We start from the raw sequence: 26784 nt of genomic DNA, 5'->3' as shown, positions 1-26784 counted from the left end.
TGTGTCACATGTCTCCATATTGTTCAAGCAAATTCAAATTCTTGACTTTCCACCATTTTAGAGGGGCCCGCTCCCCCCCCCCCAAAAAAAAAAAACTTGGTTTAAGGTCTGAATTCAGGCAGCATGTATGAGAAGCATTGGTAAGTTAACCAAAAAAACGAAGCATTTTAATCTGGCAAATTATTCCCTGAAATCATATGTAAAGGATACTTTCTTTTATTAAAAGTACACCAACCTATGTTTTGTAGTTTTACTTCTGATACAGCATCTTCCTTTTGTGTGTGTAAATTTCCGACATTTGCATCAAACTATAATCTTTCCAAGTACATCAATCATAACAACTTTTTTTTAACTGATGTCCATTCCTTGTTTGACATGGTTTTTGAGAATACAATACTTCTAGGGGTTTTCCTGTACGGTTGTTGATAAGCGCAAGGCTATGATGACGTAGTGACAGTACAGCATTCATGCCTGACTGATCTAGGCAGCCGCGCAGTACCAGCCAACCCCAACCGTTGTATGCTGCCCGAGGTAGTGTTGAAGTTGGCAAGTTTCACCCTGGATCCGGACTTTTAATTCATATTACGACACAGGCAGACACAAGCATCAAAAGGTTCTCTTGATAAAGTACTGTCCCGGCAGCCTGCTGGCTCATCTTCTACAAATATGTGGACCTTGGCTGTACTAAGTCTACTGCTATTGGGTAAGTTATTTTTTTATTTAGGTGTTTTGGTTCAAGTCTGAACACCTACTTGTTTAGATATGTTGATAGAAACCTATTCAAGGCCCCCAGTAGGCCTAACAGGCTGCTTGGATAAGTGGTCACTTGTGGTTAGCTAGTCCAGGGCCACACATAAATTTGTTTATGAATAAGAATTCTGAAAGAAATTTCTTACCGTTAATTTGTTTCAACTGTTAGTAAAGGTCAAAACTTATTGTTAGGGCTATGGCCACAGAAGTGATTCTGATATCAAATGTCTATTCAATGGAAAACTGTGGTGGTCAAATGTCTGTTTTTCCCAAGGTGAAAATTAAGCAAATTTCTCAGTGTCACACTTCAGTGTTGGAAAATTGAAAAAGATCAATTCAGTAAGTTTGATATGTAACTACTGTGAAAGATTCCTACATTTCATTAGGAGAAATCCTTAGATGCTTTGCACAGTCATAATGCAAAGGTGGATCCAGCACCAAATTTTCTGGGGCCAGATGGGGGTTGTGCAAGTGGAAGGCTGGCCATTGCAAAATTAGGTTTTTGTGTTTTGGGGGGGTTTGAGGGGAAGCTGGGCCTCGATCATTTGATGTCAGTGGATACTCTTTCCCCCTTTTTCTTTCTATTGTTTAATGAGTGATTGAGGGAAAGGGGATGAGTGGCATCAATTTAAACAAAGTCATCTTCACTCCTCTTCTGAATTCAGTGGAAATATCATTGACAGTGGTTTGGGGAGGGGGAGGGTGTCGAGTTATATGGCCCACATATGTGACCTGTTCCGTCAAAGCAGACGCTTCTGGGCAGAGGTTGAAATTGAGATAGGGCTAAAAAAAACACTCTGGGGTGATTTTTGTGGATTTTCTAATTCTTGCATATTTGTAATCCTGAACATTTCTAAAATATAATATAAAAGTTTAAAACCCTAATTTGAACTCTAAGTATAGTATTTTTGATGATTTGTTAAGGCCAAAAAAAAAAGTCTCCGGTTTCTGGTATGGAGCTTGCCCCAAAAGTGGTGCGGCGACGCGGCTTTTTTTTTTTTTTAACCTGTTTTTTTTTTTTTTTTTGGCTTCAAATGTCGGCTGATGACTGCAAATGGTGCCCGACTAAACTTAGTGCAAATATATGGGAGTCCAGAGAGGCCACATAAAGCTTATTCTCGATCATAACCCCATCTAAAAACACATTAAAATTGTGCAGCAGCAGAATTCCAGTCAAACCAGTGAGTTTGGCGGTTTTGAGACATCATCTTTTATTGAAAAAAAAACTTTTTCATTTTGCCGACGCGCATGGCTACGGCGACGCACGCGCATACCAGAAACCGGAGACTTTTTTTTTGGCCTAAGGTATATCAGTTAAAGAAATGTCACTTGAAACAGGTCTTAAAATAGACCCCAAACTTTCACTGCCATTTTCTCTGTTTTCTACTTTTGGATACGATGAACTTCAAAATAGCATAACTTTGCCCAGGAATGTCCGGTTTCAAAAATTAAACCACCTACATGTATTAGAAGCAAAATATGCATATTTTAACAATAAGCAAAAATCTCATTTTTGACCTGAACGGGTCACATATGAATTCCCCAGTTTGTGTCCACTCCATGCATACTTGTTCTGTATTTGTTGATCCCATATTGTTGTAAGTTGGATTTTGTGGTTACCAAAAGCATGATGACAATCCTGTGGAATTCTAGCTCAAAATTCAATATTTTTAATTCCACATCAGGCCTCAACTAGATTTCTTCATTTCTAAAATGGATAAGAACGTTGTCTCTTTGTTTCAGCTAGTTGTCTTTATTACTGAACTGCACTTCAACAATGAACACAGTCTGAGAATGGACAAACTATAATGCAAAATGATTAAGATGGGTCCAAAATCCTCTATAAATGTCACATTACTTCATCGTCGGTGTACCGAGAAGGCAATTGGCGAGACCATTATGAGCATATAATTATTTTTTTTTAGAATCACACTGAGTGGAAACCATCACTGAACCCCCCCCCCCCCCGAAACACCCCTGCCTCCCAGGCCTGTTGTCTCTGGTCCTTTGTCACAGTGGCGGTTCTACGTGGGGGGCTCGGGGGGGGGGGAGGGGGGGGTGTAGCCCCCAATTCTATTGTCCAACCCCCCCCAAAAAAAAACAAATTCCACTAGTAAAATGTAAGAATGTGATGTACATGCGAACGGTGTCCCCTAAATAAATAGTCGTGAGAAGGGTGCATTTGTACACTTTTAGTTAATATAGTGTGCCTGATTGTACGATTTTATCATCGCTCCCCATTGGAAATATGGCACAAGCCCCCAGACCCCCCCCCCCCCCCCCCCCCCCCCCTATTGATTTTCGGAGGCCTAATTGTCCTGAGAAAATAACCGGTCTACATCTCAGCATGCCTCCCTAAACAAAATTCTGGATCCACCCCGCAAGCCCCCCAAAAGTATTGGCTCTACAACCGCGCCTGCTTTGTCATATCCTCACTTGCCATGTGATAGCCGTAACAATGAAACAAAGAAGTTTAATTGTAGCGGCAAAGAGGATGGGCCCAAACATGTTGCATTCAATTATTTTGCTTATTTTGTAGTAGTTTTGAACGAATTAAGTTTGAAAAGAAAGCAGCATCCCTACTCTCTTGCTAGTGTAAGAGTAAAAAGCCACTGTAAAAGAGTTGCCAGCCATATGGCTCTTGAAAAGAGTGGACGTTTTACTCTTTTAGAGTGGTTTTCAATATGACCCATACTGAAAAACCATCCCCAAAAAAGTGAAACTTCCACTCTTCTTAAGAGCCATATATGGAGTTTTTTCACTCTTTTACATAAAAGAGGAGCCACATTTTTATCCTTTATTGCATCAGTGTTGGTCACTAATGTAGAAAAAAATAGATGGGGACTGATAAACATTTACAGTTTTGTGAGAAATTACTGTTAAATTGTTTGTGACTACTCGACTTTGGTGTCTGAATACTACATTTTATAATGCATCCAACATGTTAGACTTCCAGCCATATTGTTTGATATTCATGAACAGTTTTGTAGACTTCTTGGTACAGTACTTGCATCACTGTCTATTATTCTGTAATTCCCAGACAAGCCTGGCCTCCAGCTGCTGTTGCATTGGTACCAAGCTGTGCCAGCTAGCACATCAATTGTTCGCCTTTTGAAAGCGTAACTTTGGTTTGAAGCATGAATTTGGTGGACAATGGAAATATTGTTAACAATTTGCCAGCTCTATGACTTCCTCCATGGTGGTACGAGTGCCTACGTGTAGATGGGGACATGCTTCCCTTCTTTTCGACTTATGCATGCACTGATTTGTTAGTGATCATGTGATCAGGATTGTAGACTTCTCAGTACAGTACTTGCGTCACTGTCTATTTTTCTGTACTCTGCAAATGAGCGTGGGCTCCTAGCTGCTGTTGCATTGGTACATAATGTAGCTGTGCCAGTACATCAGTTGTTCACATTTTGAAAGCATAACTTTGGTTTGAAACATAAATTTGGTGGACCATGGAAAGATTGTTAACAATTGGCTAGCTGTATGTACTTCCTCCATGGTGGTACATACGTGTACATACATGTTCCCTTCTTTTCAACTTTTGCACTGCTTTGTTGGCTGTCATGTGAATGCATAACCTTCACTTGAAGGTACATGTACATTGGAGCTAGATACATGTACAGGTGCATTTGTACAAACACAACCAAAAGCAAGTTTTTTACATTTCATTGGATATTTGGAGGATTTTGGTTGTGTACTTTAAGCAGCTCCAAGGCTTCAGACTATTTTGCTGTCATATGCATCAGATCAATTGGTTGTTACGATTTCAGGTTTTAATTTTTGAACATTAAGTCAGAACTAGAGAGGTTTTTGGTTCCTTTTTTTGGTAGCAAATAGCCAATCAAATTTCGGCAAATGTGAAGAACATAACAAAATGAGCCCTTGAAAAGCTGTTGTTTTCACACAACAATTTCATCCCCTGTAGGCAGTCTTTAAAGCATGGAGCTATTATAGCTCCATGCTTTAATCAGCACCCCAGCCTACTGACACACAGGGATAATCCTCTAACATGTCATAACAACAATAAACAACCACCAGTTATCCACACACATTATTATTGGGCATTCACTGAATTTAAGTGTGACACTTGATTGTGCCTGAAATCTTATCAGGCAGGATCCATTTCATCCCTTTATCAAACTCATTATAGGATTAATGGTGATCAGAGTCTTAATCAGTTAAAAGGGCACAACTTGGATGACCACTCTGATCACTGTTCACATTTTAGTCTCAAAATGCCTTCACTCCCCATAAGTGAAACAAAGTCCCATTGTATTTAGGCATCCAAGTCACACTTAACCTGATTGTAAACTGGTCGGCAGTACAGGGTGAGTAAAAAAAAAAAAAGCGGAACCCAAACCCCAAAAATTATATTTCAAATTACAAAAAAATATGTAGCACCAAAAAAAATAATAAATTAAAAGCCAATTTCATACATTACTTTTAGAGAAAAAAAATTACTGAAATTGCTCAATCTGTTCAAAGAATATCACCATTTAAACACAATGAACCTTAAACCTCTTTTGTCCAAAAATGCGATTTCAAGAGAATCGTTGTCACAAATGTCTTCAAACATCAACCAGCGATAAACCTCAGTTTAAAAGTTAAAAAGACTCAACATAGTCCTTTTGAAGGCCCGTCTTTTAAAAAAAAAGTCGGGGTGGGAGTGAAAATCGAGGCGGGAGGTGATGAAAACCTAAAAATCAATGTTGAATGGCCTAAAGGGCATTTTTGTTACAAAGTCTTTTACATGATATGCTGAACGAAAGGTGATAATGATACAATCAATGCGCAAAAAAACAGCCTACTATCTTGACAAAAATATCTGCAGTTTCTCACAAATGTTAAACTCTAATTACTATAGAGCCCACATAGGCCTAACCACATAGGTTTTCTGAATGCCGTGTTTTGTGAAATGTTTGAATTCCTTTGGTTTTCAGCAGGCCCATGCCAATCCCAGGTCATCCAGACGCCAGATGACGTTGAGGCCTACCTGATCTTCTCGAGCCAGTATAGAATTTTCCGATTCAATATTGATGTGACAGATTCAAGGGTTCTGCAACAGGACGCACGTTCCACTGTGGCACTCGACTTTGACTATCAGGCAGGCCTTTTCTACTGGAGTGACCAGGACCACAGAAGAATATACAGGTGGCGTTTTTTATTTTCCTATTTTATTCATATTTGTCAAGCGCTTACTTCTGTTACCAAATTTTCTACAAACAGGTATAGACATATTCAAAACTTTTACATCCCTTCACCATATGTAACAGTCTCAAAAGGGGAGTGGATTTGGCCTTTCCAGTAGGCACATGTGTATAATTGCAAGCCCATGCCAAGTAAGTCCGATACCTAGCTCTCTTGATACAGTCCCTAAATCAGCAATTTAGATATGATTCTCATTCAGCCGCAAGCAAACGTTGACCACTGATCTTTACTTGACATATCTCTCCCAACTGACAAACGAGGGCGGCATTTAATAGAGCCCATCACGTGGGTTTTTTTAAATGGTTGATAAAACACTGACTGCAGTCGACTGGTTTTAAACACTTTTTCTGGCACCGCAGCCATTATCCACGTCCAGGCCACTAGCCGGCTTTTAAATGTACTTGTTTAAAACCGGCGAAGCACATACCCTTATAAAAAAAAGGGTTCCCATACATGTACATGTGGAACTTTTAAAACCATCGTCAACGTATTTTTTTTCTTTGAGCAAAGTATTTATCATTAAATCGGTTGGACATCATTTTGTGGACAATAATACAACAACAAATGCGTGAAGGATATGAATACATGTAATGCTATTGCTAGTAAAAAAAACCCCACAAACTACGTTGGTATTTTGGGGTAAGTTGTACTCGGGTACTGTTTCAGCATTCTGTACTTCAGACATTATTCTTAGGGGGGCCTGCAGGACACTTGTTTCTGTTTGTTTTTCCTGAGAGTCAAATATGCCTGGCTGTGTACACCTCACCCTAAATTCAATTTCCTATTACTAAGCCTGGCAACGTGGCCCTTGCCTTTTTCTGAAAACTTATGAAACCTCATAATTCTATGTTCATAGGGCCTCCATAGACAATGGAGCTAACAAGGAAATTGTTGTGTCCACTGGAGACGACTCTGAAGTTGATGGAATAGCAGTGGATTGGATTAACAAGAAACTGTTCTGGACAGACTATGGTGAGTTCCTTCTGTGGTCCAGCACCTGTATTTTCACAGCAAGTAGTAAGCTACTGTACTGTAGGCAAGGATGGAGTCAAGTCCATCACAAGCCTATCACAAGGCCACTACACAGTAAATCACAAGTCAAGTCACAAGTAACAGTGGATGAACAATAACAAAGGGATGCCTTTGTCAAAGCTCATTGTGAGTTGAATCAGGACTGAAGGTCTTATGATGGACTTGCAGGGACTAAATCCCTGCTTGTAGGTGTAGTTTCATCCAGGTCTCTCCACTCCAAACAAGTGGTGACTCTAATTGAGTGAATCATAATTTTTCAGAACAAAAAACAACAGAGTGTCATTGCTTCCTGCCCCAAGTAAATAATGACGGGACTGTTAGTAATTTTTCATTTAAAGATATGAAGAGTCAAGCAAATTGTACCATTTTCAGATTTATATGTGCTTATTATGTTCTTAAAGGTAGTACATGTATGTCATTTGCAGCTATCAAACAAGTAACTTACAAAATTATTATTGAAAAGCATACTTGTTTTAAAGATAGTAATGGCTCTTAACTCCCTGTCTGGCATGCTGCCATTTTGAAGAAAACATTAAAAGAAGGTCATTTCCAAAGATGTGTCTCAAGCCGCATTTTTGGAAATTTTCTGTTAGTAGTTGTGAATGTGAAGCTGTGAATGGGTGCGCGCGCGCAAGGATTGACACGACACACACGCAAGCGCGTATACTCAATGAGAATGTGTCCCGGACGCTGATATCAGGCACAATTCAAAACATGACTTGGCAACTTTTGAACTGAAAATCGAGATCCTAGAATATTGTTTTCTCGGAATATACAGCATTCACTGAGCTAAAACATCACCAAGTTAGTTGTTAAGCACCCTTCTTCACATTTTGAGCACTCTTGTTGCTCCAAACGAAAAAAAAATGCACAAATGACAAATACCTTTAATTCTATGGGTATTAACAGCAGCAGATTATGACCAAATGCTAGCATTTAATAAGTAGGTAAAGTTGTTCTTAATCTACATTGTATTTGTTGACAGCCCAGGGAACCATCAACCGCCTTGACCTAAATGGATTCACAAACAAGGCGGTTGTCATAGCAGATGGTATAACCAACCCCAGAGGAATTGTTCTTGATCCCCTTAATGACATGATGTACTTCACGGATGTGGCCTTTGGGTCGCCCAGTATCCAGAGAGCTCGTATGAGTAATGGGACGCAGCAACAAACCATTGTGTCGACGAATATCCAAAGACCAAACGCAATCACCATGGATTATGATGCAAATGTAAGATATAGGGAAGGGGGATAAAATACAGGGTGAGTCAAAAAGAAAGTGACTGACTTAGAAAAAAAACATTGAAAAAATGTGGCTTACTCCATAACATCAACACAGACATAAAGTACATATTATTGACCAGTAACTGTGAAAAGTTCCCGTAATTTGCATACTCAGTTCCCAAGTTACATCTATTTTAATATGAAGATCACAAAATTCAGCTGTCCGTCAATGATCATTTACGGTTCTGCGAACTGATGCATACCGGTACCCATTAAATACAACGAAACATGGATGTTTTCCCACCTCGATGCATGGAGGAGAACTTGCAAAAGAAAACATACCAAATTCTCAATTAATATTTCAGAAAAAAATAGATGACTTGTTCCTCATATTCTACACACAAATTCTGACAGTAAAAATAATGTTTCAGTCTTGCATTAAATTATTGAAATCTCATTTGTATTTGAATGCTTGTGTGTAATCTGTAATTCTCAGGCAGCTCAATAGCTTCCCAATGGCATTCGTTCATTTAGTAAAACGTGCGTAACTTCTGATAGCATGGATCAATTTCAGAAATTCTTTCTTTGAGATGAGTGGAAAACATGCTCTTTTTAAGATAAATTTAATTCATTGGTGTTTCAAATTTGATTGCTGTTTTAGAAAAAAAAATCATTAATTCGGGTCACTCTCTTTTTGACTCTCCCTGAAGCATAGGTTCAACTAGATTAAGATTTGAATAAAATATTGATTCCATTAAATTGCATTTAATTAAATCAAGAATCTTAAAATGGATTTTGTTGAGAATTGAGTTACATGTAGATTTCATCGACAAATCAAGGTAGATTCGATTAGATTGAAAGTTATGATTGGATAAGATGGACTTTGTTTGGTTTGGTCGGGTTGGTTGGAGTGTTGGGTTGGGTTGAGTTGGGTTGGGTTGGGTTGGGTAATTAGGTTAGTGAATCGGAGGTTTGCGGTAACACCATGTGATTGATATATCTCTTAATGAGTTGTGTGGTTCTGAGAAGAACCGGTTGGTTTAACTGGACGTTTCGAACAGTGTGCTCTGTTTGTCATCAGTCTCGATGACGAGCAGAGCATACTGTTTGAAACGTCGAGTTAACCCAACTGGTTCTTCTCAGAACCACACAACTCACTAACAACAGATATCATTTACATGGTGGTACCGCAAACCTCCAATTCATTGATCATGTCCACCATTCAAACCTGTCTTATTTAAATTGGGTTAGGTTTGGTTGGGGTGGGTTGTATGTTTTGATTTTTTTTTCTTTTTCTTTTTAGCGTCTCTTCTTTGCGGATGCTTGGACGGATCGCATAGAGTCTTGCAATCTAGATGGCACAGGTCGGACTGTTCTCCTGAACCAACACTTCTTGTTTCATCCATTTGATCTTACCCTGTACGACGATCGCATATATTGGACAGATCTTCTCCAACACCACATCATCAGTGCACACAAAGACCACGGGGGAGACCGGATTCGAATTTCAGGGCCATTTGTCTTTCCATATGTGATTCATGCAGTTCACCCATCCAGGCAACTGAGTGAAGGTAGGAGGAACTTTTCAGTAGTCATGTCCAGAGGGCACAAATATGGGTTGACTTAAAGCACCCTTATGATATGGGATATGACCTGAGCTATGGCCTAAATGCCGGTTTATAGTCAGTCGCGCGATGATAAACGTCCAACGCTGATGGTTTGCTGAACACTAAGCCCTTTTCGGGCAGATCATAGTCGTTGAGCGACGGTTGTAAAAATACACGCAAGGGTAAGAAGTGTACCGTGGGGGGGGGGGGGGGGGTAAGGGTGTAATTTCCCCCCAATATTTTGAAAAGACTGCCCTTTTCCATTCAAATGCCCTTTGTCACCAGCGCTTACCCCCCAATATTTGTCAAGAGTGCCCTTTTTTACCTGAACAAGTGCACCTTTTATCCGAAAAAGTGCCCTTTTTCCCCAAAAAAGTGCCCTGTAAAAACGCAATCGTGCCCTTTTTGCTTTCATCTGCCATTACAGGTGCCTTTTTTTTTAATGCGACTCATTAAAAGCACCATATATTGTGCATAATCGTCGGTTTTGAACAGCGCCCCCATCGGCAGAGGGTACCAGCAAAACAGCAAATAAAGGATTTTCTGGATTTTTGCCTCACCTATTGTTTGAATTTGGACGTTGCAGATCCTAACTACTGCGAGGCCAATAATGGCATAGGAGCTTGTGAGATGAACTGTACCGCCTATTCCACTGGATACGTATGCAGTTGCAATGATGGATATGCACTGAATGATGACCAGCATACTTGTAGTGGTAAGGAAATTTGTTTGAACCAACTGGTCTTCAGAATTAAGGGCATTCTGGGGGCTAATATCTCATTTTTATCCTTAGAAGGAATCCCTTTTTACATTATTGTTTTCAAAGAGAACTTTATCTTGAAGATTTAGACAATTTTTTTAGATGTAGGCATTCAACTTTTCCTCTGATAAGCTGATTTCCTCCTTTTTTATTTACCTTTTGTGCCATGAAAAACAGAAAATCACTGCAGAGTCTTGTGAAGCTTGGATTTTCTCTCTGTTTATAACAACTTCTGAATTACATGCATGTCTGTAAACAAAGTTTTGCTGTATCTTTACAATTAAACTATTCTCGTGACGTCACACTATTGTTCAAAGTGTAGATTATTTTTACAAATCTACAGTTTGCTGTACAACGAATGACATATACCTGATTTTGAAAATTGTACTGCGGAAGTGAGGTAAAATGGAAAAAAAATTGAAAAGCGATAATATTGCAAACTAGCACCATACTCTATCACTTGACGAGCTTGAGATTTGAAGGTAATTGTGTCAAGAAAAATCCCAAACTGTCGCTATCAGACATGACTTACTAAGTTGACTTGCTTTTGGCAGTGAGACATGAGCCCAACTATTCTGAAGCCTACCATTCGTTGTACTGTGGTTAATTTGTACGTATGAGTAATTTGATGAATCTACACTTATTCAAAAACGCGGAGAGTGGGTTGATGCATGGGACTCTTTTGAATAAACCTTTTGTTGTTTTGACCAAAAAAAAATAGTTTAAGTCAGAGAATAGACTCGGAACTGGAGATTCGTGCTAAGAATGGACTCGGCGTCGCCTTGTCCATTCTTAGCACAAATCTACATTTCCTCTACCATTCTCATAACACTCGACCATTCTCATATCTTGATTGTAATACCCTTTGGACTTCATTATGAATTCCTGGCACAGGAACTCTTAATAGGCATCATGTGCTCGTCAGAAAAAAATTCAGTAATTCAGTTGACTGCATTGATTAATTATGCATGTGTGTCATCTATACTTCTGTTGCAGATATTAATGAGTGCTCCATTGACAACGGTGGTTGTGATCACACCTGCAACAACATGGTGGGATCGTTTGAATGTCAGTGTATCACAGGATTTAGCCTACAGCCAGATGGAGTCACTTGTGCAGGTATTAAAAAAAAAGTTTATTTGGATAGAGTTAGAGAAGTTTTGCAAATAAACAAATACAATTGTTTTGCATGATAGGTCATCAGTTTGTGTTGTCTTGTGATGTCAAATGCAATTCATTATCTGCTTCGCGTGTACACGGCAAATATATTGCTATGTATCAGTGTGAAATGCATAGTAATTCTTCCATTTTCACCCTTTCCAGTGTTAGTATTAGTTATACATGCATGATTTGAAAAATGACGAGTAGCTGAACAATTTCCATTTGTCTCTGTTTGAGACAAAAATAGGGTTTGCATAATTTTTGAGGACCTTATTTTGAAAAGCTTTTAGAAATGGTTTATCGAAAATGTCTAAATTTTACTGACAGTTGTTGATTTGATTTGAACGATGAGATGGAAAAGTTTTGGATGGGGAAAAGTATAAAACTTAACAATTTATGATATCCAAAATTTAATCTTGGAAAAGCTTGTCTAAAATATTAGCAGAATTGTGTATATTTGTGGGTTTTTTTATTTCAGGGAATAAAACTTGTAAGTTCTTTACGTGTAAAAGTGTAGGCTAAAGAATTTATTTTATTTTATCTAATCATTCTTTTTTTTAAATTTCTTTCTGGTAAAAAAAACCGAGGATGCCTCAAAAGTACCCAGGCACTGTAGCTCGCAAGCCTGAAGAAACCTGTAGAGAGGAGACTATAAGAAGTAATTACAGTTTTAGAGGTGGGAGGAAAACCCATAGGGTATAAACCCACGGAATCATGTAGGAACTAAAAACTCAATCCATGTGATCCGGGCGGGATTCGAACCGGGGCCAAAGAGGTGGGGGGTGAGGAAAGTAACCACCGCACCAACCTGACACTATACAATTTATTACTCTACTATCCTTTTAGACAACAACGAATGCAATGTAAACATGGGTGGATGCGAGTATGCCTGCTTCAACACAGACTCAGGGTTCTACTGCTCATGTCCTACTGGCTACGAGCTACGGACGGACCAAAGAACCTGTCAAGACATCAATGAGTGTCAGTTGGTGTCCCCATGCCCAGCACATGCCACTTGCGTTAATCGGGATGGGTCCTACCTCTGTAGGTGCCCGAGTGGATTTGTCTATGATGCAGTAAGCAAGACCTGTGAAGATGTGAATGAATGTTTGGCGGGACATAGTGGGTGCACACAGCGATGCGACAATCAGCAAGGCTCATTCCGGTACGTTGAGGTTGAGATATTGTCTTTATAAGCACACATATATCCCCTGTGAGTGCCTTGTATGCACTCATGGCTATGAGCTCCATGCATATACATGTACTCCTTTAACGGCCAGAAAAGGAGAGTTGGGGGAGACCACTGGTTCCCGGTCCATCCACTGCATATTTTGAATGATCCAAAGTTATTTGGGTGAGGATAAGTCTGGGAGACCATCGCAAGTTAAACTCAAACGTATGCGCACGCCACGAAGACGCCGTGCCTAATAGCTTTGGCACATTTGGCACATTCAGGAAGTTGTGTGTACTTTGCACGAACCAGTACAGAACAGTACGCACACGCGGTATGTCCACTGGACACTCAAAAGTGGTAAAAACATGCCCTCTTTTGTTGGCGCACAGAGTCCATTGTTTGATATTATTACCCAGCGCTATGTCAGTCATTATTATATGCCATGTGCAATGTGATTGACAGTAATGATCATGTAAATGAAATACACGGTGTCCCCAAAAAAGTTAGGCAAAGACATATCCTTTAATTTCGCAAAAACTACTTAACATGAGTATTTCATCTTGATGGATTATATTAATTATATTCTTGTGTGTATTCTGTAAAAATGCCATGGAAATTCGTTCATGCAAACCAGAGATCTAACAGATTATAAAAGGCTATGGGTTTTTCACCAAGCGTGTATTCTCAATCAAATTTAATCAAACTCAATCAAATTTAATTCAACGCATCATTTTTAAGCTCTGATAGGAGCATCTACATGTCACTTCATGGTTGGTCGGTCAGTTGGTCGGTCGGTTGGTAGGTCTGTCCCCCCAAAATTGACCAAAACCGGGCCTCCTAAGTTTCCCATAAAATATAACTACTAATTCACCAAAAATTTACCAATTGCAATGCACTCTTGGCGAAAGTTTTCGGAACCCTTTGTCTTGATCGATGCGCATGTGCATCTATTTTGCATATGAAGTGAGACATTCCGGAACTAGGCCAGAGTTTATTGTGCACTCGCACTTGTTTCTGTTCAATCCTAAGCAAAAGTAAAAAATCCAAGATCGTACATTGCAATTAAAGGGAAATCTAAGAAACTCAAAAAGTTAAAAGTGAAAAAAGCATTGTACAGGAAAACAATCATAAAACATAACACTGTACGTATAAATTAAGAGTTACCAATTGATAAATACTCAATGCAGACTAAACTTGAATTTGAATGCCAGAAATAAAATACAGAAAAGCATAGATTTAACTACAAGGAAAAAAAAGAACAAGTACAAATTAAGACAGGGTTGAATAGAGGCATGTTTCCAAATCAGAACTTGTATGGAAAGCCTAAAGTTACACTGAAGACAAGAACAAGACATAGATAGGACCGAAAGTATAAATAACAGAAAATGGAGCTTAGTACGCTTTCTGCATATGCTTGTACAAAGTATCCACTGGCACCTTTTCACAACCCTTTCATGCAGCTTCAGATATAATCTTATTGAAGTTGAAATTCAGATGTACAGCTACTGGAAGGGTTGCTTTTTTATTCCATGATGCTATAGGTCATAAGTTTTTTTCACATTCCATAGAATCGTTAAGCTTTCAATCCAAAATCCTGCGCATGTAATTGCATGATAAATGTGTAGGCCTGCTATTGGTGACACGGAAAGCCGTTATTGAAAAGAAATAACGGGTGTAGTCTAGACTTGAATACAAGTTTGGCACCTACCAAATACAAAACTCTGCCGCATTGTGGGAATAAGGAAGTAAACGTAATAGCTTGGAGTCATTGATGTGGACATTATTGATGTGAACCAGTCGATAACATTCTTGCATGTGAATAACCAGCAAGAACAACGTACATTTAATTCTTCCACTTACATTATTTTTTTGTAAATAAAGACCCAACCTAACTTGGGTTACTTAATACAAAAAAAAAAAAGCTCAGTGCATTTCAGATTCTATAGAATGGAATGTCTCTTGTTTAAGTCTAAGGACTTGATTAAAGGGAAAATACAACATTTGCAAACATCAAAAAATAAAACTACCAAATCATTTTGAAATACCTTGCTGGACTGTTAGTGAATGACAGTGTAAAGCATCCTGTAAAATCATGGCACCTGGTATACTGTCATTTTCAAGAAAAGTGGTATTTTTGTATCAATTTCCAACGCTGGTCGGCTGACCAGCATTGGAAATTGATGGAAAAAACTGGCTTTTTTTCAAATACTGGCCCCAATTGACCATCGGACTTGTTTGCAATCGATTACACACCTATGAACGGGTACAAGCCAGCTAGACTGGTTCCCTGACCTTACAATTCCCCAATGTATGTAAACTGCTCTGTTTCTTCTTATATGGAGTCAGGGAACCAGACTACAGGAAAATGATTGTTTTTCTTGGTTTTTATAGCATTTTCGAACCCAAAACCTCAAAAAAGTCAGTGTAACTATATTTGCTATATATTTCCAACCCCCCAATTCCATCCATTTCTGAAAATTACAGCAAAAGCAAATGATGTATATTCCCCTTAAACAGCGAAACATTCAAATGGGAAAAGGTCATGAAGTTTATATACAAAAGGCACATAGGAACATAGGTGAAAACTTGAAAATGGACCTACAGATTTGATAAAGGGAATAAATATGTGCTTGGCCGGTTTTAAACACTCAACCGGTTGGAGTCTGGATGCTGACAATTACCCTAGCCGAAAATTATCAGCATCCTGCCTCCAACCGGTCTTAAATAGATTGTTTAATACTGGCCAAGCACATATTTATTTCCATTCATTAATGCTTTCGGTCCAAAAAATCAAAACTTTTCGGTCCAAAAGTCGAAACAAGTCAGAATTTTTTTAATTCCATGATTTTATTCAACAACCTTACTTTGTGTTTTTTTAAACGTCCCTGTAGCTATATTATGGTAGAGTCCAAGTCGTAAACAACTCCTTTTATGGAGATTGGCTCGCATGTAATGCGCAATGTCGTGCAGAACGCAGCTGTGCTTGTCTCATGTGAATTTAGGACTATGAAATACTGACTCACTGGTTGTATTTGTATGCCTACGTGTGCATGATGAACATTCAACCAATAAAATGGTAACTAAAAGGCACCGGATTTCAAAGGAGTCAAAATTTCCTGTGACACTGGAAAAGTGTTTAACACCAGCCATCCAGTCTTTATCAACTGTTTAAAACCAGCCAGGCTCTCATCCAATAGGAATGGGTAAACTGTCTGAGGTATTTACGAATGAGAAATAACTACATGTATCTCAAAGTACAGTTAGGGGTGTACAAAATACCCTGTGAAATTATTCAACCTGAAGTAGTAACTTTTCAGAAGAAAACATTAATTGAAGTCAGTTTTAAAAAGAGCACACTTTTTTTTTCATGTGCTTTAGTACGAGACTTGAAAAAGTGGCTTTTTCTGTTTTCTCAACGTACAGTAGCCACTGAGTTAAACCTTCCACATGTTAGTTGCTATGCACCCTACTTATGATTTCGAGCAACTTTGTCTTCAAAAGAAAAGTTACTTCAGTTTTTTCCAAGCCGTTTTTTTTTCATTGCATGTCATGCATGTAATAAACTTTTTATTCCAAAATTGTGGACATTTTGTGTTTGAAGTTTCTGATGTGTGCTGAATGCAGTTTCAAAGGCGCCAATCACTGGACCATGAATCCTAATGATTTACACAGCATTCAGAAACTCTAGTCAGTCATGTTTGACAGTAGCAAACAACTTCATTAAAAAGTCTGAATTTGAACATGCTTCCACAAGATTAGCCAAGCAAAAAAACAAAGGCAAGAAGCATTCAGATATGCTGGCTGGTGTGCAGACAATAGTTCAATGCCTAGTATGAGTGAGAAAAAAATCTGGAGGCCTGGTACTGCAAGGCACAGTAGTGCACAAAAGCTGTTTACTCAGCTGCAGAGTTTTACAATAATGAAGCCCATAATGGAGATCAAACTATTCAGGATTGGTACAGAATGGACAGTCAAAAGAATTTTGTTAACAGAATTGTAAAAATGCAAAATCATGCTGCCACAATTCTCAATACTCTCAAGCTACCGGTAACTTGACAGAACTCTTCTTATTTTAAATACAATGCATTTTGGATTTGTCAAGTCCCTAATTTATTTTAGATCCGAATGCAGCTTAGACATGCCCCCAGTGTTGTATTCGCGTACTTTTTTTCCGATTACGAGTACTGTCGAGTACTTAGGTTACCAAGTACGAGTACAAGTACAGGTCTTCGAGTACGAGTACTTGTACTTCCAAGTACGAGTACGAGTACTTGTATGCCGAGTACGAGTACAAGTACGAGTGCTTCTATTTCCGAATATGGCCATACGGCAAATGGTTCATATGCGTAATTGGCCCAGGCCCAGTCAGACCGATATACAGACCCACCAAAGTGCTCGTAGTACTCGAGTACGAGTACCGAGTACGAGTACTACAACACTGCATGTCCTGAACTGTTTTATTTTTAAATTTTATTGTTCTTGAGCAAAACATATCACATAGATGTGTTTACAGCAGTAATGGATGAGGATACAAGGGCTGTTTCATGTTTGTGTTTATAAGTTGATAAAAATGACTGTTAAAAAGACACACTCAAACATGAAATGTATGTGCACTCAGAAGAACACATAATCTTGTTTCATAGTTGTGGGACCACACACCTGTTGAGCGATAGTTATTATGGGGCCCAAAGACGCTATGGGGACAGCAGAAAGTTCTCATAACTCGGTCCTAATTTGCCAATTAACAATAGAAAACTTCCCCATGACTTGGTGCCGGCTTGGGCCTAATTTTTTGCCCAAAAAAGTCTGCCTGCTTACCTTACATACATTAATGTAGTTTTGAGATACCACTGTATTTTTACCAATTCATTCCTGGTCTGCTTTGCACTGTGTTCCTACTCATTCGATTTCATGAAGTCAGTCCCAGGTACATGTACATACATTTATGTCATTTAATCAATGAAGACAAATATAAATTACAATTTTTGTTCCCACTAATTTTTCTTCATAATAAGTAATTTATGGACAATTTATATAATTTATATCTCGCATCTTGTCTAATAACTTGTCAACACTGATGCACATGTAATTGTCAACACTGATGTGTATGTAGACAAATTAATTTTCGACAAGATTCATCCATTTTTTCTGGGATTTCATCAAAATCATGGTTAAGCAAGAATAGTCACAAGCATGTGAGACATATTATCCAAACCAAATTAAAACCCTGAAAAGAAATTAGAAATGGTACTGTCTGACTCATGCAAACTGTCTGGATTTGCAGGAAATGCATGAGTTGATCTTTTGATGCTGTGCCAGACTATAGCTCAGATTAACCATACTTGTTTGCTCTTTTTTAAACTATTGTGCAGTGTATTGAAATGTTACTAGGAATGTTAACAAAACATGGAGTGCCTTTTCGCATCTGGGTTTTAAAAAAAAAAATCCCTTTTTGCTTTCAACGTACCACCGGTTTGCCAATGAAGGGTCCATTGTACCAAAACCCCTTGAGCCCACTGGTCCCCCCCCCCTATTGTGTACTGTGCACTGTTGTAGGAATGAAATCATGGCAAACAAGTTCAGAAAATGTCGAAAACATTTTTTTATGTTAAAGTTCATGGACAGTCTAAGGCTACGTCAGCAGCGCCGTCGCCAGCCCCGAGCTAAGGGGCCAATTGCTCGCCAAGGCCCCCCCCCCCCTTTTGGCAACGGGCCGTACGTTAGGCTGGAGTTGAAATATTGATAGTCCTGATATCTTCTGTTCTGATATCTAAACAAAAAAAAATGTTGCCTTATCTAAAAATGTCAATCAAGTTCAAGGAAAAAGCTATTTTGCTGACATTTTAAGTTATTCAGGATGTTGCCAATATTCTTCTTACGTTATGTTTTTCCCTCCTTAAAAGCCTCAAAAGTCCTGTAGATCATTACGTACAGATAAAAATTGTTTACTTGAGTTCCAGAATTCTAGAAGTTGTTTCATGAGAATATTTATTTGCCCCCAAACAAAAATGGCACAAAATGGCTGATATATAGTGGTGAGTCTTGTCTTTTCATAGATGTTTTATCGGCTCATAGAGTTCTTTTTGATTGATAATGATTTCTTGTCAATTTATGTTTTGTTAAATCAGTGTTATAGTCAAGTCAATCTGAATTCCATCACAAAGCCATTTACAAAGTAAATCACAAGTCAATTCGCATGTCCAGTCACAAGTAACTGGGACATAATAATAACAAAGGCCTTTGTCAAAGTTCATTTAATAGACTTGTGATTGATCTGTGTTGAACTTGTGTGGACCTCTAATAAACCCAACTACAGCACTTTTGTCTACAACAGCTTTCTTTCTATTTAATCTTTGTGGAACTCATAGCCTATGGCTTATTTGCCTTCATCCTTTGATCTGCTGGCCTTCAGTAGAAATGTTATTTCTCTCCTTTTGATCTGTGACTAGTGGTGGGATTTAAATATGGATTTTTTAAAATTCGGTTTGAATTCCTATTTTTATTTCCATGCCCCCTAATTGCCCCCCTTTTGCCCCCCCCCCCTCCCAATTTTAGAGTCTAGGATCGCCACTGGTTGCAATAGACATTTTTTTCTTACTTCATTCTCCCACTAGAATTATAAAGTCTCTAATTTTTTTGGTGGCCGCCATGATTGAAAAACCTTCCAAACAAATTCTAAATAAAAGCAACTTATTGTATTTGTTTAGCTACAAGTTAAAACATAATTGTTCTACTGTATGTAGTAGTTACCAAAGAGTAGGAACTAAAAGTAAAACATTTGTTTTGTTTGTTTTATTAAAATTGCTGTTTTGTCTTCTTTTTGTTATTCAAATTTTAGTTGCAGTTGCCATACTGGATTTGTTCTCAGTGATGATGATGTTTCATGTTCAGACATTAATGAATGCGAGGAAGGTCTAAACAATTGCCAACAAATTTGCGTCAATATCAATGGTAAGGCATGTAATACAAACAATCAATTTACTCATTGCTTTAATATGCATTGAAACAAGCACATCCTCCCACATGAAACTGCTTTGATATATCTACTTTACTTCTCATTTGTGACTTTTATGCATTTCATGTGTTCATTGTATGTTTTAATAAGGGAATAATAGTGTGCTGGAACAGTTTGAAATGTGTGGTTTTCAACTGACTTGGTTCCTGGTCATTAATGGCCCAAGCTGAAGGCGAGAACAAGTCAAGAATTGGCAAATTTCCAATGATTTTGTTCAACCAGTTTACTTCATGTTATGCTTTGACTCCAGGTGATTGATAAGCAAACTGTGCCCACAACTTGCCTGCTTTGTCTGTTCATGGTCTGTTGACTGAGTTTGAATAGTCACAGTGTTTGCTTGACATATGATCTGACTGCTAACTGATAAGAAGTGGATGGAAATTTTGACTGTCTGTGACTTTTTAAATAGCAGGAGGGTTAAAGTACGTTCCTTATACGTGGGATACACGTCAGATGTACAAACACTCACCCTTGCTGAGCGATAGTTATTATGGGGACAAGACACTATGGGGACAGCAAAAAGGCCCATAACTCAGTCCTAATTACCATAACAATAGAAATGTTCCTATCATAACATGGTGTCGGCGAAGGTAGGAGTGAACAAAATGCAAAATGGGGAATTTATTAAGTGTTTGAATATAGACATATTACTGAAATAAGAGCTTGTTTACCAGAATTCCTTTACCTAACCCAACCCAACCCAGCCCTATGCAACCCAGCTCAACCCAATAAAATCAAAATCAAGCTAAGCCAGACAAAGCCAACCCAACCCAACCCCTTCCAATCCAACCCAACCTAACCCAAACCAACCCCACCCCATCCAATCCAACCCAATCCAACCCAACTCAGCCAAGCCCAACCCAACCCAGCCAACCCAAGGTAACCAAGCCCAACTAAATCCAACCCAACCAAACCTAGCCAAGCCAAGCCAGACAATGCTAACCCAACCCCACCCTTTGCAATCCAACCCAACCTAACCCAACCCAACCCCATCCAATTCAATCCAACCCAACTCAACCCAACCCTACCTAACCCAACTGAGCCAATCCAAAACCAACTAAACTTAACCCAACCCACCCTAACCCAACAAATCCAACCCAGCCAAAATGATCCATTATTATTATTGTTCGAGATAAAAAAGATCCCTTCTATCAGGTAAAAAGACAAATGTAGTTTGACATGACTTTCCTTTTGAATTTGAGGATCAGGAGTCAGAAGATGACTGAGTTTTCATTGTCTGTACTAGACTGCTATGAATCTATGCGGTCATTGTTTTTTACCTTCATTAAAAATCTGAGATGAAATAATTTGATTTCATTCTTAGGGTCCTACGTTTGCCTGTGCAATGACGGCTTCCGTTTAGTAGGTGACGGTCATTCCTGCACAGCTGTCGATTGCGGTCAACCTGCTGGCATAGATGGCTTTAATATTTCATGCCCTGATACAACCTATGGCAGTACATGCAGTCTGTCCTGTGTTCAAGGTAAGAATGGGGCAGTATCACAGGCTTTGGACTTTGAACTAGGGTTCATTTCCCCTTGATGCAGATGACGTAAAACATGTCTTGCAATGGTAGAACAATTTAGCTTGTTCGTCATTTGTCTTTCGAGGTTAGGGGTAATTTTAGGCTGGCACTGCCGGCTTTTTAGGCACGGACCAAGAACGAAATAGGGCTATCAATTCAAAGTGACATGAACACTCCGAAAGGCTTAAAAAACAACAACAAAGATTTGCCCTTACACAAAAATGTGAAAGGTCGAGAAGGAATGGGCAATCAACTTTTGATGGCCCTTTTCAATGAAAAATTATGTATTACATTTTAATTCAATGAATTTCAATTGTAATTTCCTACTTGTGAAAAGGCAGAGGAGAAATTAACACTTGATTTTTAGGTGGGAGTGTGGCCTAGTGGTTAGGGTTTGTGACTCATGATCAGAGGGTCAGAGTTCCAATCCAGCTGCTAGCCATATGTTATGTCATTGGGCAAGCCACTTCACCCTCACTTGCCTCTCTCCACCCAGGAGTATGTGTACCGGCATTAGCTGGGGAGTAACCTGCGATGGACTAGATTGCTGTTAGTGCGCAGGCATATGTTACGAATAATCTTAGTATAATAGATCAAATATTGTTACACTGATATGTATGAAGTTTTGTTTTCGAAAATGCTGGAAAAACCAAGAAAAACAAAAATGTTCAAGTAGTCTGCTTCCCTGACTCCACTAAAGATGAAATGGATCAAAAATGCCGGAAATTGTAAGGTAAGGGAACAAGTCTAGGTGGCCTGCACCCGTTCATGAACATGGAACCAACATCTAACAAAATTTGGACCAAAAAAAATTGGAAAATTTGGAGCAATAGTTGAAAAATAGGTAGGTTTTTCCAACAGTGGTCGGCCGACCACCATTGGAAATGTTTACAAAAGTACCGTTTTTCTTCAAAATGACTTCACACCAGGTACCATAATTTTACAGAATGCTTTAGACTGTCATTTACCAACATCCTAGTAAGGTATTTCGTTACGACTTGATAGTTTTATTTTTCGATGTTTGCAAATGTTGTAAGTGTCAATCTGTCTGAAATATGATCTCATGCTTAGTTTGATATTTTCATCCCAGGAAATCCACTTGGCACCCCCACTATCACATGTCAAATGAACGGCTTATGGTCCATCAGCTTAGCAGAATGTATCTCTACTGATGACACGGAAGGTGTGAATGACCCTCCACATGCCATCGTTCCATCATCATTCCGTATTCCCGAGGACACAGTGAGTGGGACTACTCTAGGCATGCTACACACAGTGGATTCTGATAACCATGAGTCCTATACCTACACACTGACATCGGACCCATCGGCAAAGTTCTATATTGATTCATCAGGAGATACATTGAAAACTCATGGTATGAGACTATTGGATGTTTGCAACAATACTTATTTGAAATTGTAATTTCAAGTAATTTATGGACATTAAGCATGAGTAGTAGACAGCACTGAATGACCACTTTAAATACAACAGCTCCATGTGCGTACAAGACCACTGGTTAGTACTTCCTGTACAACAACATACCAACAAACAATCACCTAAAAGTGCATGAGCCTGTAGCTTGATGTTGGCCTCAGGATTACAGCAGCCGAGAATCTGCCTTAGTCTCTCTGTCACTGTTTTTGCACATTAATGAGTTTTTTTGCACACTGAGTCCATACACTTGTAACATTCCGTTTGCCTACACCTTATGTAGCTGTGGTGCCTAAACATATATAGCTCTTGATGCCTTGTCTAGATGAAAGCAAAAAAGACGTAACAGAATGGCAAATTCCGACGGTTACACCTCTATGTTCCGACACCCCTATGTTCCGACTGCACATATTCCTATTCCTAACCCAACCCTAACCCTAACCCTAACCCTAACCCTAACCGGGAGTAACACAATCTAGGTTGTCGGAACATAGGGGTGTCGGAACATAGAGCAGTCACCAATTCCGACTGTATTCTTTGTTTTGCATTTTTAGCTTCAGTGTTTTGTAATTTGTTCTTTAAGCCGCATTTCTTCATCTCTTTGATGTTTTATGTTCTTATAGGTGGATTTAACTATGAGGCAGATCCAGCTTACACTATCCAGGTAGTCACTGTTGACACCGGTGACCCACCACTGTCGGGAACCTTTGACATTACAATTTCCATCCTGGATGTGAATGAACCACCATCGCAGCCCTCGCTTACATCTAATACAGTCAGTGAACATGCTGCCATTGGGGACAATGTAGGCATGGTCGTGGCATCGGACCCAGACGAAGGTCAAAATGTGACCTTTTCACTGGTGTCCAATGGCCAAGGCAAATTTGATCTGCAGGAGGATCAACTTCAAGTTGCTGGTACCTTGAACTTTGAGGATACGGAGTCCTACTCCGTTGTGGTTCAAGTGCAAGACAACGGCAGCCCCAGTTTGTCAAATGTTATGATGTTTACCATCATGGTTCAAGATGAAAATGACGCTCCAACAGCCATTCATTTATCATCGACAACGATCGCAGAGGCTAGTCCTAACAGCACCACAGCTACTGGGACTGTCATTGGTACACTGACGACAGATGATGAAGACGCTAGTGACAGCCACACATACAACCTTATCACACGTCCACTCAGCAGCTGTTTTTCAGTTTCAGATTCTGATCTGGTGGTTGCTGAAGCCTCCTGTTTTGATCACGAGACAAACCCTACTATCTCTCTAGCCATCAGTTCTAGGGATACAGGTGGTTTGACTGTCCAGCAGGTTGTTACCATCAGTGTGACAGACGCCAATGATCCTCCAGAAAGGATTACTCTGTCTTCGGCGACAATCCAGGAGCATGTTGCTGTCAATACCGTCGTTGGAACACTGACCGTAGAGGACCCAGACGAAGGTGACACACATCAGCTCAGTGTGACTACAGGCAGCTCATTGTTTACTGTGCAAGGTAATGATATCACTACCAATGGCTTACACAACCACCAAAAACGTTAAGCCAGACCATGCACTTGACAATTATATGGTTACAGTTCTGACAATTTACCTTTGTAAGAAGAGCACACCCAGTCTTGTTCTGTAGTTGTGGGGCCATACACTCGTCAATACAAGGTATTTGTAGGGACCGAAAATGCTGTGGGGACAGCAGAAAGTCCCCATAACTCGGTCCTAATAAACAATTTTAAAGAAACATGGAAACCTAGATGTACATGCCACTGCACATCCATGTTTATTTAGTGCTTGTAGTTATCATTTTATGTCATTTCTTTCTACCAAGGATTCCTCAAAAGTGCCCTAGGCACTGTAGCTCACAAGCCTGAAAGAACCTGTAGAGAGCAGACACTGAGAAGAAATTACAGTTTTAGAGGTGGGAGGAAAACCCCAGAAGAATATTATGGGGAAAACCACCGAATCAGGTAGGACTGAAAACCCAATCCACATGCAGTCCGGGCAGGAATCGAACCCGGGCTTTTGTTGTGGATAGCGAGGAAAGTTACCATTGTGCCAATCTATCTCCCTTTATTAGCAGTGGCATAGCCTAGAGGGGCAGGGGGGGGGGGGGTTATGTGCATGTAAAAAATAAAATCAAGGGGTAAAAGATCCACAGATCACACCAGCTTCTAATCCTTAAGATTTTGTGATGCCTTCCAAGTGTCTATTTGCATATGCAAATGAATGATGGGAGACTTCACTAATTACTCTTCCAGCTGTCAGAAAAGGTTGTTACAAGCTCACTGGTCCTAAAACCTATAAACGGGCTGCACTGGAAGGGCATTAAGTAGTTTCATACCAAGTATAAATTTGTACATGTAGATGATCCAGGATAGAATGCATGTTATGTTCTAATAGGTAAGGCATTGATAGTGATTGCTGATCTGAGCTTCACTGACTACCCTACTGGCATCGATGTCACCATACAAGCCGTTGATACTGGGAATTATGCTTACTTGGAGACGTTCACCATCATCGTTCAAAATGTGAATGAACCACCAAATGCTTTTATGTGGCAAGTGACTGCATTATGCGATCGAGGTAAATTTTTCAGTTAAACAATTTATTTTCTAACATTTTTATGATGGAAGAGAAAAAATGTATAGAAACATTTTGGCTTGAACAAAAAAGAAAGCGCATGCCTTTACCCAACCTCTTTTCCAAGGATGCGCAATCTCTTTAAATGTGTAAGAAGAGTAGACCCCTATCCCCATATTGTGGGGTAAGGGTTTTTTTAATTTAAATCTCCCACTAAAGGTGAGTCAAAAAGATTAAACTCAAATGTCAGGACTATTGTCTTAGTGAGGTTCTGCATGTAGCACTTTCAAAATCTGGGATATGAAAGGCCAATTCATAAGCTTTCTTTTAGCTCAAGAATAATTCAAATCACTCATGTACTTTTCAAGTTACTGAATTTTAAACACAACCTCCTTTTAAAGTTGTGTCCACAGATCACGGATAAGTGTTCTTTCAGCAAATAGAAAATGGGGATGTGTGTGAATTGTTTTCCTTTTGCTGAAAGAATGCACACCTTTTTTGTGATCTGTGGACAGAACTTCCAGACACCATGTTGTACGACCATCGCATAGTATTAAACATAATGTTCATACATGTACATGACGTGACGTGCAGGAGATAATGCGCGAGTGCATATAGGGCGTGCACCCTTCAAAATATGCGCGCATGCTCTGAATAGCCAGTCAGCTTTGTTTATTCCTCACGGCCAGGATTAGTAAAGGAACGCGCATGCGGCCATGGAGTCGAGGCTGGCTTTATCCCATTGGTTCATGTACCGCCCTAAACCATCCTGCCTGTTACTCCTTGTTCTGCTCCAAATGGCTTAAGTATTCCATGGTATTTCATGAAAGAAACACGATCTGACAGTGAAGTACACGTGCTTATAAGTTACAGTGTCACACCATTGGCTGAAAGTAACCTTATTTTGTGTAGTAAAACCCTGTGGTAATATAGCATGGTGTATACTGTTTCACCTGATGCAGGTAAACGTTTTGAATGAATGGCATGAATGAATTTTTTTTTAGGATTGATTATGCCCATTGCTGATGTTTCATTACAGATGATGAATCTATCTTCGGCCTTCCCATCCATGCTTGTGTGAACGAGAACACTGCAGCAAACACTATCATTGCCACTGCAATGGTTACTGATCCAGATCAAGACACTCTGACCCTTGAGATCATTGACAGCGGTGACATCTTAACTCTTGGTGAGTGAGAGGTAGATTGTATTCTAACTCATACCCTGCAGACACAGTACATTGATTGGTAGTCTATGGACAAATCTGACAGCAGCCGTTTTCTGTGGTGGGGCAAGGCTTGTGCTAGT

General features: G+C 39.4%; 1 protein-coding gene across 1 annotated transcript in view; it reads left to right on the top strand.

Moving 5' to 3' along the window:
• Positions 1 to 212: 212 nt before the first annotated feature.
• The window catches only part of LOC119727013 (protocadherin Fat 4-like), a 50592-nt gene continuing 24020 nt past the window's right edge, over positions 213 to 26784 (top strand). Inside the window, exons 1-14 of the mRNA XM_038198895.1 lie at positions 213 to 703; positions 5700 to 5910; positions 6824 to 6939; positions 7985 to 8232; positions 9529 to 9796; positions 10419 to 10547; positions 11589 to 11711; positions 12600 to 12918; positions 19766 to 19878; positions 21267 to 21425; positions 22558 to 22842; positions 23522 to 24397; positions 25297 to 25479; positions 26516 to 26665. Of these exons, the coding sequence (XP_038054823.1) occupies positions 667 to 703; positions 5700 to 5910; positions 6824 to 6939; positions 7985 to 8232; positions 9529 to 9796; positions 10419 to 10547; positions 11589 to 11711; positions 12600 to 12918; positions 19766 to 19878; positions 21267 to 21425; positions 22558 to 22842; positions 23522 to 24397; positions 25297 to 25479; positions 26516 to 26665 (3217 nt within the window). The 5' untranslated portion in view covers positions 213 to 666. The remainder of the gene's footprint in view (positions 704 to 5699; positions 5911 to 6823; positions 6940 to 7984; positions 8233 to 9528; positions 9797 to 10418; positions 10548 to 11588; positions 11712 to 12599; positions 12919 to 19765; positions 19879 to 21266; positions 21426 to 22557; positions 22843 to 23521; positions 24398 to 25296; positions 25480 to 26515; positions 26666 to 26784) is intronic.

The sequence above is a fragment of the Patiria miniata genome, unplaced genomic scaffold, assembly GCF_015706575.1.
Source record: "Patiria miniata isolate m_02_andy unplaced genomic scaffold, ASM1570657v1 HiC_scaffold_2, whole genome shotgun sequence".
Classification (NCBI taxonomy): Eukaryota; Metazoa; Echinodermata; class Asteroidea; order Valvatida; family Asterinidae; genus Patiria; species Patiria miniata.
The sequence above is the reverse complement of the archived record's forward strand: the minus strand, read 5'-3'. Positions and strand labels throughout refer to the sequence as shown.